Genomic DNA, 15,119 nt, shown 5'->3' on the forward strand with positions numbered 1-15,119 from the left:
CGTAAAAGAATGTAATGACCCCTGTCTTCCCACACTGACAAAAATTAACTTGAAATGGATTAAAGACTTAAGTATAAGACTTGACTCCAGGTCTTATTTCTTACTAGAATAAAACACAGGAATAAAGCTCCCTCACATGAGTCTTGGTAATGATTGGTTTAATATAACACCTAAAGAACAAGCGAGGAAAACAAAAAATAAACAAGTGGGACTTGTCAAACTAAAAACTTCTGTCAGTAAACAAAACCATCAACAATGCGAAAAGACAATCTACAGAATGGGAAAAAAATACTTGCAAATCATATATATGATAAGGAGTTAATATCCAAAATACATAATAATCTCATACAATTCAATAGCAAAAAACCAAATAACCCAACTAAAAGATGGGAAAAGGACTCAAATAGACATTTTTCCAAAGAAGACACACAAAAGGCCACATGGAAAGATGCTCAACATCACTAGTCATTAGGGAAAGGCAAATTAAAACCACAAGATACCACCTCATGCCTGTTAGAATGGCTGTCATCAAAAGGACCAGAGATAAAAAATGCTGGCTTGGATATGGACGGTTGGTTCCTGTGCACTGTATGTGGGATGGTAAACTGGTACCGCCACTATGGAAATAGGATAAAGGATCTTTGAAAATTACAAATAGAGCTACCATATGATTGAGCTATTCCACTTCTCGGTATTTTTCTGCAGGAAACAAAAAACAGTAACTTGAAAAGATGCTTGCAACCCCATGTTCAGAGTAGCCCTATTTACTACAGCCAAGACATGAAACAAAATAAGTGCCCATAGATGAGTGAAAGGATAAAGAAGTTGTGATGTGTGTGTGTGTGTGTGTGTGTGCGCGCGCGCAGGATTACCCAGTCATAAAAGGGATGAAATCCTACCATTTGTGACAACATGAATGGATCTTGAACGAATTATGCTAAGTGAAATAAGTCAGACAGAAAAAGACAAATACTGTATGACCTCATTTACATGTGGAATCTTAAAAAAAATAAACATGGAAAAAGAGATCATCAGATTGTGATTTCCAGAGGCAGAGGGTGGGAGGAGGGATGACTGGAAATTAAGTTAACTCGCCCCAGATTGCACAGATAGCAAGGTGGCAGTGTTGGGGCCGGAACCCAGGGTGGGTCTACATCCAAGTCTTCAGCCTTAACCACTCACTCCTCTACCTCACATCCCTCCACCATTCAAGTCAAACAGATGGAAGTTCCATTCTGTCATCAAGTCCTGCCCTCTCCCTCCTAAGCGTGTGATAACCTGCCCTTTCCTCTCTCCTGCCGTGGCATCACTTTCAGTTCTGGCGCTTGTAAGAGCTCACGTGGACTACTGCAGTAAGAAGCGGCTCCCTGCTTCCCCGGAAACACGGTCAACACATTCCCTACAACGCCCCAGGCTCTCTGCAAATCAGGATCTTAGTAAGTCACCACAATACTTCACACCGTTCAGTGCCGCTCCATCATCCACCCCGCGACGGTTCTCACACCTCCGTGGGCATCAGCTCATGGAGTCTGCAGAATGTAGATTCCCGGTCCCTCCCCCAGATTCTGATTCTGTAAAGGCAGTCTGGAATCCAGGAATTTTCATTTTTTTTTTATCAAGCACCCCAAGGAATTCAAGTGGTTCATGGGAAACGCAGGTGTAGAGAACGAAGTCTCTGCTCCTTATCAAGGAAACAGAATCTTTTCTCTGCTATCTGACTTCATTGAACACTCCAGGTAATGGAATCATTTACAGTTCCTCGAACTCCACAGTTTCTCATGGTCTTTCCCTTCATCTAAACCTCCTCATTCCCCCTCTTATCTGACAGACTCCTTCTCTTCCAAAGCCAGCTTAGGTTTAGATGTCATCTCTGGGAAGCCTCCTTAACTCCCGGCTGCCTGCCAGCCTCCTCCCACCCACCCCAGCTTCCGGGCCTCGACTCACACTGCATGTTCGGCGTTTTTTACATCTGTCCCCTTCTGGACTGCGGCCTCCTCTAGGTGAGAGTCAGAATCTCATCCCTCTCTTCCTACCACGACCTGGCCAAGTGTAAGGCACACAGTAGGTGTTCAAACAACAGAGTCACATCTAAACCACAGGGCGAATAATAGGTGGGGAAGGTGAAAATCTGGGTCAAAATCACCCTGAGAAAATCCTTTTTTTCAGCCTGAAAGTGATGATTCACTTTTAGGAATATACAAAATTAACATACATTATTTAGGGTTGTTGAATGAATCCTAATACATGTTTTAGGAAAACTCAGTAGCTTTAAGCATGAAATCAGGGCCTCAAGCTCAGTATGTGAAACCAGTTGAGGGAACAGCAGAACCACAGTTGCCCGCTCACGTACTTGAAATTGAATGAATTCTGACTTACATGTGATAGGTTTCCACACATGCAGAGAGGGACTGTTCCAACCATGAATGTTCTATTATCATGCACCTAAGAGCCTGACTGTACAGAGAAGCTTAGAGTCCTAAAACAAAGGTGTAGCCATAAAAGACAGTTGAACTCTTTTAATTACTAATATAAACTCAACCCATTTGTAGCCCACAGTATAGATTTTTGAAAACACAAGTTCTCAGAAGGCGAGCACTGTTTGTCTGACACTGCCTAGCCTAGCACAGTTCCATGCATGGGAACATAGGTGATAAATGCCTTCGAGCTTGGGGCTTTGTTGGCTGGTCTGTGTGTCCCTGGGCCTCAAAACTGGGACTTGACAGCGGTGAGCAGGAAGTTAAATCATGCAGTAAGTCGTGACTTGATCCTACTCAAATGGGCAAAGTCCTTATGCAAGGAATTCTTATGGGTATTATTGGGGATTATAAATGAATAAAGACTTCATCTTTGACTTCAAGTAATTTATAATCTTATCAGAAAATAAGACCTAGGCATAAATAATAATATTCATTGTGGATTCTAAAAGAGAAGGGGGTAGTTGAGGGAAGGATAAAATTGGGGAGAGGATTCAGGGATGAAGGTGTGAAAGCACAGAGGGCATTCTAGAAGCAGGGGCTCTGACACTGATCTGTCCAGCTCCCCTTCAGCCAGCGCTCCCATCACCTTCCACCCCTCTGAGCTCTGCTGCCCCTGCATCTTCTCATGGGATGCGTACCCCCACCACCCCGACACATCAATCGTGTTCACTCCGTTTCACCTGGCCTCTGATTTTCACATTGGTCCCTCTGCCCGGGATGCCATTTCTACCTGTCGACTTGGATGGCTTGTATTCATCATTCACGTCTGGTTTCAATTCCTTCTCCCAACCCATGGTATTAGTTAGTAGATCATACATCTGTCACTCCAAACTGTAAGTCCCTGGAGGGAGGAGACCTCATTTCTTTCATCTCCGTATTCCTCACCTCTTAGCATAATGCCTGTCCTGTAGTAAGCACTCTAGAAATGTTTTATGAGCTATATTATTGCACAGTGGTGGTGTCTTTTGGTTAGACTCTGGATTAGAACATAAAGCTAAAGAGGAATGGGTCAGTAAGATCTATCTCCCTTTCTGCCCTTACACACCTGAGGTATTCAGCATCTGTGACAAGCTGAACTGTATCTCCACGAAATTCCTAAGCTGAAGTTCAGTCCCAACCTCCAGCACCTCAGAATGTGACTGTACTTGGAGTTAAGGTCTTTAAGAGGTGATTAACTTCAATGGGGCCATTAGGATGAGGCCCTAATCCAATATGACTCGTGTCCTTCCAAGAAGAAGAAGAAACGCCAGAGGTGCATGTGCACAGAGGGACGACCATGGAAGGAAAAGGCAGCAAGAAGGCAGCTGTCTGCAAGCCGAGGAGAGGCCTCAGAGGAAACCAACCCTGCTGCCTCCTTGATCTTGGACTTTCAGCCTCCTTGTTTAAGCCACTCAGTCTGTGATATTTCGTTACTTCTGCCCTAGAAAACTAAGACCTGATCTTTACTCCATGAATAAACTCAGACACAGTGCTGTAGGCCAGGTGCTGTTCTAAGCTCCTTACAAATGTGTAGATATGTGAATCACTATGACTGCAGTTCTCAGTGGGTAAGAGGGGAGACGAGTGGGCCCCCTTCCCCCGAGGGTGGGAGCCGAGCCCTCAAAATCAGTATAGTTTGGGGAAAAAACGTCCCTAAGGGGTATACCTCTCTCCTCAGGAGAAAATCAGGTGCAAGGATGATGACTGATAATAATAACAACAGAAAAATAATAGCTACCGTTAACTGAGCACTTACTGTACACAGGCCAGTGCCAGCCGTGGTATAAGAACTCTTTCTCATGTACTCCCACGGCAACCTTAAGAATTAGGTAATACACATTGTAAACTGACTATACTTCAATTTAAAAAAAAGAATTATGTCCTATTTCATTTCCTATATTTTACAGAGGAGGAAAGCAGGCTAAGAAAGGGCAAGCCAGTTGCCGGCTGGTGAGGAGAATCAGGACCAGACCAGATCCAGGCCTTTCTCCACCGGGCTGCCTGCCCGGGGATGTGGCCTGGGGTCACCTGGCTGGAGGAGGGGGGTTCTGAATTTGAGACTGAGTTTGTTCTTAATGCAGATGGATGGGGAACAGCAAGGTAGGTTTATTTTTGAAAGAAAAAGGAGGAGGGGACATCTAAGAGCCTTAACTGCACGTGCAAAAACAATCCTTCTTGAGTATTTAGCTTCTCCTACAGGCCAGGCATTAAGCTGGGAACTTAAAACAGTTCTGAGAAGCAGATATTTTTCTTATATATATATTTTTTTTTCTTCTTTTTTGGAGGGGGTGGTAATTAGGTTTGTTTACTTATTTAATTTTTTTTAGTGGAGGTACTGGGGATTGAACCCAGGATCTCATGCATGCTAAGCACACGCTCTACCACTGAGCTATACTTTCTCTCCTGTATTTTCTTTTTCCAGACAGGGAAACTGAAGCGCAGGGAATGTGCCCTGAGAGATGTGCCCAAGTTGTCAGTAAGCAGCAGAACCGGAGTGGCAGGCTGGGGAGGCTCCCAGTCCTGCACCCTCCGGGCGCCCACCCACTCTGCTTGGGCTGATGTCTCCACAGCTTCTGTGTTCACACCCAGCACAAGCAGCCAGTGAGTGGACCAGGGCCTCCACACTCTGAACCGATAGCTTGTCCTATCACAATCCTTACCAAGATTCAGCCCAAAGAATAATAAATAACATAGAATAATAAACAATAAATAGAGCAGCTTTTGCCCAAGAATGTTCCAAGGAGCCTTATTTTCCCAAGACGTTTCATGGAAAAAGTTCAATGGTCAGAAAAGTTAGGAAGTGCTGCCTGTTATCACACCTCCCCTGCCATGGGGACTTACAGTGCACAGCAGCAGCTTCCAAAGGTACTGTAAGAAAAACAAAAACAAAAAAACCCCTGCTTCCTTCACATTAAGCTAAGCTTTCCTCAATCTATTTGAATCACAGTATTGTTTCTCCACATGTCCGTTAACAGACCCTGCAGCACCCTTTCAGAGATACTGCAACGTAGGATAAAGAGGCAGAAAGAGAAGCAGGCTGGATACAGGCACGAAAATGCAGACTTTTTTCTTAAGAGCTATCAAACTATTTGTTCCTTAAATTCATTTGCTTTCTATTGAGAAAATACACAGCTTAAAAAAATCAGAGCCAACACATTTGACAAGGAAGGGCTATTTGCATCCCCAAATCTCTTGGCTCATCTCAAGCTTTCTTGCTCCCACCCAACCTTATTCCATTCTCTTGGTTTTCATACACCCTCCCCTCTTAGGGCTGCTCTAAGAATTGGACATGATCACAACCCGCAATGCACCATGTCCCTCACCCCCAGTGCAGAAGCGGTGACAGGGAGGCATCAGACCCTCTGCCCACAGTTACAGCCCGAGCTGGCAGATTCGAGAGAAACACATGAAGTTATCTGATATAATGATCTTGCTACCTTTGGGTTTTGGCAGGAGTTCTCTAAAAACATTCCCATGGGGAGGTGGGGTGGGGTGGAGATTGCTAAGATTTCCTTTAAAATTTCCAGATTATGACTGCTGTGATTTTTCTCTTTTTTGCTTATTTTCAGTTTCTAATCTACTATAATGAAAACGCAGAGCTTGTGTTTTAAGGAGGAGGAGGAGAGGGAGAGAAAATGGGAGAGGAGGAGGAGAGAGGGGAGAAGGGAGGGAGAGGAAGTAGACAGGGAGGAGTGGGGGAGAGAGCAGGGGAGGATGCCGGAGGAGGAAGGAGGAAGGGGGAGAAGAGGAGGCAGGAGGAGGGGAAAATAAATCCTAAAATCTGCGGAGAAGGAGACTGCATGAGCTCACCCGATAAAACACTTAAGCCGAAGTGGTGACCTGCAAAGCTGCTACTTGCAACACCGTCCCGTCACCCCTTAGCCAGAGCAAAGCTCGGTGTTCAGGCGCAGCGCCGCCCGCTCCTTACCCACTCGGAAGATCAGGTCGTCTTCGATGGGATTCTCTTTTCGCTTTCCGGTGCTGTACATGCTGGCGGGTCTCTTCACTGCCTTCTGCTTCACATGGCCGCTGCCCGGGGACTTCACGCGCCTCTTCACGCCCTCGGTGGTGGGGGACACGTCGGCCGACCGGATCACCTTCAGCTTAAACGGGCTGCCCCGGATGTGCTGGTCGTAGAGCCGCAGGGACAGGGTGAAGTCGCCTTCCTTCTGCACGGTGTACAGGAACTCGTAGGTGCCGTTCTTGTTGTCCAGGATCTCGCCATCCGCCACGCTGCCGTCGGGCGTGCTCAGTTCCGCCGTGAGGTAGGCGTTGCCGGTCTTACACAGCTCCCCGTCTTTGTCCTTGGTCGTTATGGTAACGGACATGGGCTGCCCGATTATGGTCTGCCGCAGCCCCTCGCCCGTGGCCACCGTCTCGGAGGCGACGGCGTTGGTGGTTAAAATCGTCCCGAGGTTGTGGATGGACTTCTTGAGCCCCTCGGTCTCTACGATGAAGTCCAGCTGGTCGTTTTCTCGCGGGTGCAGCGGGAAGTCCTGGTCCGCCAGCTCGTTCAGCTTCTCGCTCATCTGCTTCTTCACCAGCAGCACCTCCGTCTCCGTGCCATGGTTGAGGGCCTGCGCCGTGAAGTTGCTGCAGCTCTTGATGCTCTCCTGCCCCTCGAGCAGAGTGTCCAGCTGCGACTGGAGGACCTGCGGGGAAAACCGGAGAAAACCCGGGCTAGGTGCGCGCTTCCCAGGGCGCACGCTCCGCACCTGCCCGCGCAGATGGCTCCTGGCAAGCAGTGTTCGGTTTAACACAGTGAACCCCGTCCTAAGGCATAATCCAAAATCGCCTTCCCAGTCCTTTCTCTTTCCCTTTTCCTCCCCCTCCCCCGTCTCTCCCACACACATATTTCTTGGGTCATGTGTCTTTCATAGGGGCAAGCAGAAACGTTACCACCAAGAGCTTGGCAAACAGATCGCTATGCCTGACATCTGAAATATGCATTATTCAGTATCTTTCCCTAATGTCCAAAGCTCCCCTGTCACCATTAAAGGAACAGAAACCAGACAAATGAAAACTCCATACCTGACTATCAGAAGCTTTCATCCCTGGTTTTGTGATTGGACATGGTAAAGTCTGCAGTCAGTGTTCACTTTGAAGTTGACTAATAGGTTGGTGTGGGTGACAGAGTAATTAAGAGACTACTAGATATTATCATTAAGGAAGGAAAACAATCCAGTTTAACCCTAAATCCTGAAAGCACTGCTTTATATTCAACCTTGCATTGTGTCACATTATAAAGTGGTACTTAAGGCCACAGAATCATAGTTTTGCTGAAAACAGGAAAGAAAAAAATAGCTGGATATGCCATTGAGTGACAACTACTATTTACTGAACAACAGTGACACTTAAGGAGCCATCTGAGTCCCCTTGGCTGCTAGGAGAACACAGTAAGCTGGCGCCAGGGAGGCCCCAGATACCGTGCCTCTTACAGGATGTCTGTAAGAACGGCTAGGGTCTTACTTTGTGTTTGAGGCCATAGTTGACTTCCAGCTCCATCAGCAGCACACTCTTGCGCACGTTTAATGTCTTCTGGAGTTCATCAAAGGTAGAATGGATGTCATCCACAATGCTGGCCTTCTGGTTCGTTAACTGATGAATGATTTCCGAGATGAACTGAAGAGCAGAATCTATTTCTGGGAGCCTGGAGGACAGTTGTCAAAGGTCACTATCATAGTAACATCAACACAGAAATAGTAAAAAACAAACAAAAAACAAAACACACACAAACTATTCAAACACTATATTTTGTCAAGAAACATTTTTCGTGGCTTTCAGCATCTTAAAGAAGTAATCACTAAAGAACAGAATGAATAAGACATGACATAATTATTGCCTCTGAGAAGAGAGATTTTGAGGGTCTTTGTCTACTTCAATCTACCTCAATTGTTTGATTTTAATAATTGATAGCACAAAGCCTTAAAGCTCTCAGAACCCTACAGCTCTGCCTCACACTCTAATCAGGCATTCTCTAACTTGACACTATTGATATTTGGGGCCAGAGAAGTCTGTTGCAGGAGACTGTCTGTACATTATGATTTTAATAGCATCCTTTCCTCTTCCCCTCCTCCCCCCTCAACAGCTGTGACACCAAATTGTCTCCAGGCATTGCGAATGTCCTCTGGGGGGTGTATAATCACCCATGGCTGAGAACCACTGTTCTAAATATATAGCTGTATCTTTTTTCCCCAATCACATGAAAAACTTATCCAAACTTAACGAGTTTCTTGGGAACTTCCTGCAAGTTTCCAAGTTCTTTTAATGAGTGCAGAATAACCACACTTTTCTCACTTCAGCTATTGGTGAAGAGATTTATTTTCAGCTGGCTGTTTATTTCCTCTCTTTGGTCTTTCTCATGCATCACACAGCTACTCTGTTCCTTCGTTTCCATGCCAAATAAAGAGCCTGGAAGTAGGGAAGCAGAAGGAAAACCGAGCGATTGCTACTCAGGAGCATTTTGCTGGGCTCCAACAGAGAGGAGCCAGTCATAGTCAGCACAATGGGCCTTTAAGTATTTCAAGAACAGTAGCTAAGAAGGCCCTTCAGACCACCTGGTTTCAGGCACAAATTTCAGAGATCTCTTGAAAGCATTTTCCTTGTATGTATATTTGAATGAATGAATGAAAATCATTTAATCACACTAAGGTACTGAAAGCAAAGCCACCACTCGTAACAAAAGGGGGTTAGAATTTTACCATGGGGCAGGGGAGGACCTTCATCACCCACTAATTTATGAAGACAGACCTATGATCAAAGGAGAATTTATTTAGGCGACATGAACCTACTGTTTCACTGGGACATGAGACCCTGAGGCCACGGGCGGCCAGCTGGGAGCCTGGGGGAGGTGTGCACACCTTTTGTTGACAGCATCCAGCTGGACCTGGAGTGAGGCCTTGTGCTGCTCCACCACGTCCTTGAGGGGGACTGTGGGGTGTTCCGCGTGCTCCCCCTCTGTGCACTCCCGACACATGGCAGTCTCGCAAGACTGGCAGTAAAAGTCCATCACCTGTGGGGAACACAAGAGCAATTCTAGGTTCAGTGCCACTGACTGAGTGCTTACTATGCACAAGGGCTTCACCTACATTCTCTCATTAAAAATTTTTTTTAAGGGGAGGGTACAGCTTAGAGGTAGAGTGCATGCTTAGCATGCACAAGGTCCTGGGTTCAGTCCCAGTACCTCTATTAAAAAAATTAATTAAAAAAATAAATAAACTTAATTACCTCCTCCTCCCGCTAAAAAAAAATTTTTTTTCCCTTAACAGAGGCACTGGAGACTGAACCCAGGACCTTGTGCACGCCAAGCACTTGCTCCAACCTTGAGCTATACCTTCCACCCCATTCTCTCATTTAATTCTCACAGCCTCCCCAGGATGTAAGCAATATTATATCCAGTTTCACAGAAGAAAAGGAAAGATAAATTTTTAAGTGTCAGTTCTCAAACACAGACAGATTGGACTTCAAATACCCTTTAAAAATTATTGAGGACTCCAAATGCTTTTTGTTTATATAACAAAAAGATATTTATCATATTAAAAATGGAAACTGAGAAACATTCAAAATATTTATTAATTACAAGCAAAAATAAGCCAATTAAATGTGAACATGAATAGTATAATTTCTGAAAAATATATTTTGCAAAGTGAAAAAAAGTGTGTGAGGAGAATGGCATTGTTTTCCATATTTGTCAGCCTCTTCAGTGTCTGGCTGAACAAAAGGCAGCTGATTCTCTTATCTGTTTCTGCATTCAATCTGTTTTGACAGCACACATACAGTCTCTAGAAAATGCCACTGTACACTCCTGAGAGATTGAGGGTAAAAAAAGGCAAATAATGTTTTAGTATTATTACAAATATAGTTTTGACCTTGTGGACCCTCTGAAAGGGTCTGGGGACCCATGAGAGTTCCTAGATTGCACCTTGAGAATTGCTACTGTTTGGATAAGAGACAAGCTGGTCAGAGCAGTCTGCATCCTGGTTCCACCACTTACGTGACCTCAGCATGTCTCAATTTTCCCTCTGCTGAATGGAAACAATCAGGTAACCTACTAACCTACTTCACAGGGCTTCTACGAGGATTCGGTAGATGAATATGCACAAAGAACTCAGATGATACCTGGCACTGGCACAAAGTTCTTAGTAAGTAGTAGCAATGATGATGACAATGATGATCATATTTGCTTACCTGAAAATAAAACCACCTTATCTTGATATGATGAACTCTCAGTAATAATATAACATAAAGCCTGAAAGTTGGTTTCCTTGTGAAGACATTCCTCTTACTCTCTCAGCTGGAAATAAATTCTTTCAATATTGAATTCCCAGAGTACTTTTTCAGGGGGATCTTTTTCTTGAAGTATAGCACACATACAGAAAATGTCACAAATCTTAAGACAGATTGATGGATTTTCCCAAAGTGAATGCACCCACCAAAGCAATTTTATTCATACCTCATTTATTTCAAATTATTGAGCACTGAAATTCTCTCATCCAGAGCCTAGGTAACCCCTTGCACATAGTAGGTATATAATAACACTGCTGAATGAGTGAACTGTATGTGTTTCTAAGAGACTCTAGAGTATAAATAGGCTGAAAGTAAAAAGATAGAAAAAGATACTCCATGCAAATAGTAACCAAAAGAGAGCTGGAGTGGCTATTCCAACATGAGATAAAACAGACATTAAGACAAAAGTTGCTATAGAAGACAAAAAAAGGACATTATCAGCTATACTTCAATAAAAAAGGAACTTATATAATGATAAAATGGTTAATCCATCAAGAAGATATAACAAATATTAACAAATATGAACCCAACAACAAAGTCCCAAAATATATGAAGCAAAAACTGACAGAATTGAAGGGAGAAATGGACAGTTCAATAATAGCAGTTGGAGATTTCAATATTCCACTTTTAATAACAACAGCAGTATTAGAAGGTCAATAAAGACACAGAAAACTGGAACATTATAAACCAACTGGACTTAACACACCTACATACAACACTCCGTTCAATAATAGAAAACACATTTTTGTCAAGGACACATGGAACATTTTCCAGAATAGACCATATGTTAGGTCACAAAAGTCTCAATACATTTAAAAAGACTGAAGTCATAAAAAGTATCTCCTCTGGCTACAATGGAATGAAATTAGAAATCAATAACAGATGGAGATCTGGAAAATTAACAAATATATGGGAATTAAATAACATACTCTTAAACAATGAGTCAAAGTAGAAATTACAAGGGAAATTGGAAAGTACTTTGAGATGAATAAAAATAACACAACATATCAAAGCTTATAAGAGACAGTGCTCAGAGCAAAATATATAGTTGTAAATGTCCACATCAAAAAAGATCTCAAATCAATAACCTAAGCTTCTACCTTAAGGAACGAGAAAAAGAACAAACTAAACCCAAAGCATGCAGAAGAAAGGAAATAAAGATTAGAGTGGAGATCAATAAAGTGGAGAATAGAAAAACAGAATAAGAGAGAATGAAACCAAAAGTTGGTTCTTTGTAAAGATCAATAAAATTGACAAGTAGAATTCAATGAACGCTTGTATGCCAACAAATCAAATAACCTAGATAAAGTGTATAAATTCCTACAAACACACAAACTACCTCAAACTGACTCAAAGAAGAAATGGAAAATCTGAATAGGTCTATAATAACTAAAGAGACGAATCAATGTTCAAAAAACTTCCAACAAAGAAAAGCCCACGGTGAGATGGCTTCACTGGTGAATTTTATCAAACATTTAAAGAAAAATTAGCACCAGTCCTTCCAAACTCTCCAAAAAATAGAAGAGGAGGGAACATTTCCTAATTCATTCTATTAGGCCAGTAATATACTGACATCAGAGCCAAAGACATCCTAAGAAAAGAAAATTCCAGATTAATATCCCTTATGAATACAGGTGCAAAAATCCTTAACAAAATACTAATAAGCTGAATCCAGCTGCATATTAAAAGAACTATACACCATGACCAAGTGGGATTTATTCCAGGAATGCGACAGTGGTCCACATACAAAAATCAATTATATGTAGTGTACCACACTAATAGAATGAAGAGGGGAAAACCACACTCTCATCTCAGTGAATGCAGACAAAGCATTTGACAATATCCAACACCCTTTCATGATTAAAAACACTTATCAAATTAGAAATAGAAGGAAACTTCCTCAAAAAACTTCTACCAAAACCCATAGCTTACTTAATGATGACCCACTAGGCTCATGAACAAGACAAGGACATCCATTCTTGCCAATTCTATTCAACAATATACCAGACGTTCTAGTCAGAGCATTTAGGCAAGAAAAAGAAATAAAATGCATCCAAATTGGAAAGGAAGAAGTAAGAATGACTCTATTCAGGGATGACATGATTTAATATATGTAAAATCCCCCAAAATACAAACACACACACACAATTAGAAGCAATAAAATCAGCAGAGTTGTAGGATACAGGATTAACAAACAAAAATCAGTTATATTTCTATGCACTATCAACGAACAATACAAAAATGAAATTAAGAAAACAACTCCATTTACAATAGCATCCAAAAGAATATAAAATACTTAAAGAATAAATTTAACCAAGAAGGTGTAAGACTTTTACACTGAAAACTACAAAACCATTGTTGAAAGAAATTAAAGAACACCTAATAATGGAAATAAATGGATAGATACCCCATGCTCAGGAACTGGAAGACTTAGTATGTTAAAAGGGCAACATTTCTCAAATTGATTTATAGATTCAGTGAAACATGTATCAAAATTCCAATGCCCTCTTTCACAGAAATGAACAAGCTAGTCCTAAAATTCATACAGAATTACACTGGGACCCTGAATAGCTAAAGTAATCTTTACACAGAAGAAGCTTTTTTAAAAAAAAAGTCTATTTTTATATATAGTGGCTAACATTTGTAAATCTCAAACTCCCAAATTTATCCCTTCCCACCCCGTTTCCCAGGTAACCATAAGATTGTTTACTATGTCTGCGAGTCTGTTTCTGTTTTGTATATGAGTTCATAATGTCTTAAAACAATCTTTAAAAAGAACACCAAAATTGGAAGCCTCACACTTCCAAATTTCAAAACTTATGATCAAACTAGAGTAATCAAAATTGTGTGTTACCAGGATAAAAACAGGCACATAGATCAATGGAATAGAATTGAGAGTCCAGAAATAAAACCATACATTTATGGTCAACTGATTCTTGACAAAGATACCAAGGGCGGGGGAAAGAGTCCTTTCAACAAATGATGTCAAGACCACCAGATATCTACAATGTAAACGAGTTAAGTCGAAACCTTACCTCACTCCATATATAAAAATTAACTCAAAATAGATTTAACGACCTAAATGTAACAGCTAAAACTATAAAAATCCTAGGAAAAAATTATAGGGGTAAAAGTACATGACCTTAGATTGGGCAATGGATTCCTAGATATGACACCAAAAAGACAAGCGAATAAAGAAAAAAAATAGGTAAATTGGACTTTACCAATTTAAAAACTTGAGCATCAAACAGCACTACCAGGAGAGAGAAAAGAATGGGAAAAATATTTCCTAGTCATACATTTGATGATGATGTCGTACCCAGAACATATAGAACCCCTACAACTCAAGAACCCAATTCAAAAACTGGCAAAAGAATTGAATAGACATTTCTCCAAAGAGGATAAATAAATGGCCAATTTGCAAAGGAAAATATTTTCGACATCATTAGTCACTGGGAAAAAAACAAATCCAAACCTCAATGAGACACTACTTCCCACCAATTAGGATAGCCAGACTCAAAAATGAGACAATAACAAGTGCTGATGAGAATGTGGAAAAATAGGAACGCTCATACTTTGCTGGCGGGAATGTAAAGTAGTGTAGCTGCTGTCAAATAAGTTGGTGGTTCTTCGAAGGTAAACATTACCATATGACCCAGCAATTCCACCCGTAGCTATAAACCCAAGAGAACTGAAAACATATGTCCACACAAAAACTGCACATGAATGTTCACAGCATCATTATTCATAATAGCCAAAAAGTGGAAACAACCTAAATATCCATCAACTCATGGATGGATAAGCAAATTGTGGTATACCTGGATGATGAATATTATTTAGCCATAAAAAAGGAATCAAGTTCTGAAATATGCTACAATGTAGATGAACCCTGCAAACACTATGCTGAGTGATAGAAGCCAGATTCAGAAGGCGACATATTGTAGGATTCCATTTATATCAAATGTCCACAATGGACAAATCCATAGAGACCAAGTGGACTGGTGGGTGCCAGAGTGGGGGCTGGGAGAAGGGGATGAGGAGTGGCTGCTTAGTGGATACGGAGTTTCCTTGCAGGATAATGAAAAACTTTAGGAATTAGATAGTGGTGGTGTTGGCATAACCTTTTGAATATATTAAAAGCCACTGAATTGTACACTTTAAAATGGTTAAAATGTTAAATGTTTTGTTACAAATTGAAGTGAGTTTTACTTCAATTTAAAAAATTGGGGGGAGGGTATAGCTCAGTGGTAGAGTGCATGCTTAGCATGCACAAGGTCCTGGGTTCAATCCCCAGTACCTCCATTAAAAAATAAATAAACATAATTACCAACACCCCCCAAAATTAAAAAAAAAAAATTGATTGCACGTTTGAAGAGA

The 15,119-nt window shown here is 41.8% G+C and overlaps 1 protein-coding gene across 11 annotated transcripts in view; it reads right to left on the reverse strand.

Moving 5' to 3' along the window:
• Nucleotides 1-15,119, reverse strand: part of TRIM2 (tripartite motif containing 2) — a 160,772-nt gene that overhangs the window by 25,800 nt on the left and 119,853 nt on the right. For all 11 annotated transcript variants that reach the window (XM_045505514.2, XM_045505513.2, XM_010968514.3 and 8 more), the window contains 3 exons: nt 9,317-9,468; nt 7,926-8,106; nt 6,385-7,108 (listed from right to left, as the gene is read on the reverse strand). In XM_045505514.2, the coding sequence (XP_045361470.1) occupies nt 6,385-7,108; nt 7,926-8,106; nt 9,317-9,468 (1,057 nt within the window). The remainder of the gene's footprint in view (nt 1-6,384; nt 7,109-7,925; nt 8,107-9,316; nt 9,469-15,119) is intronic.

The sequence above is a fragment of the Camelus bactrianus genome, chromosome 2 (assembly GCF_048773025.1).
Source record: "Camelus bactrianus isolate YW-2024 breed Bactrian camel chromosome 2, ASM4877302v1, whole genome shotgun sequence".
Lineage (NCBI taxonomy): Eukaryota > Metazoa > Chordata > Mammalia > Artiodactyla > Camelidae > Camelus > Camelus bactrianus.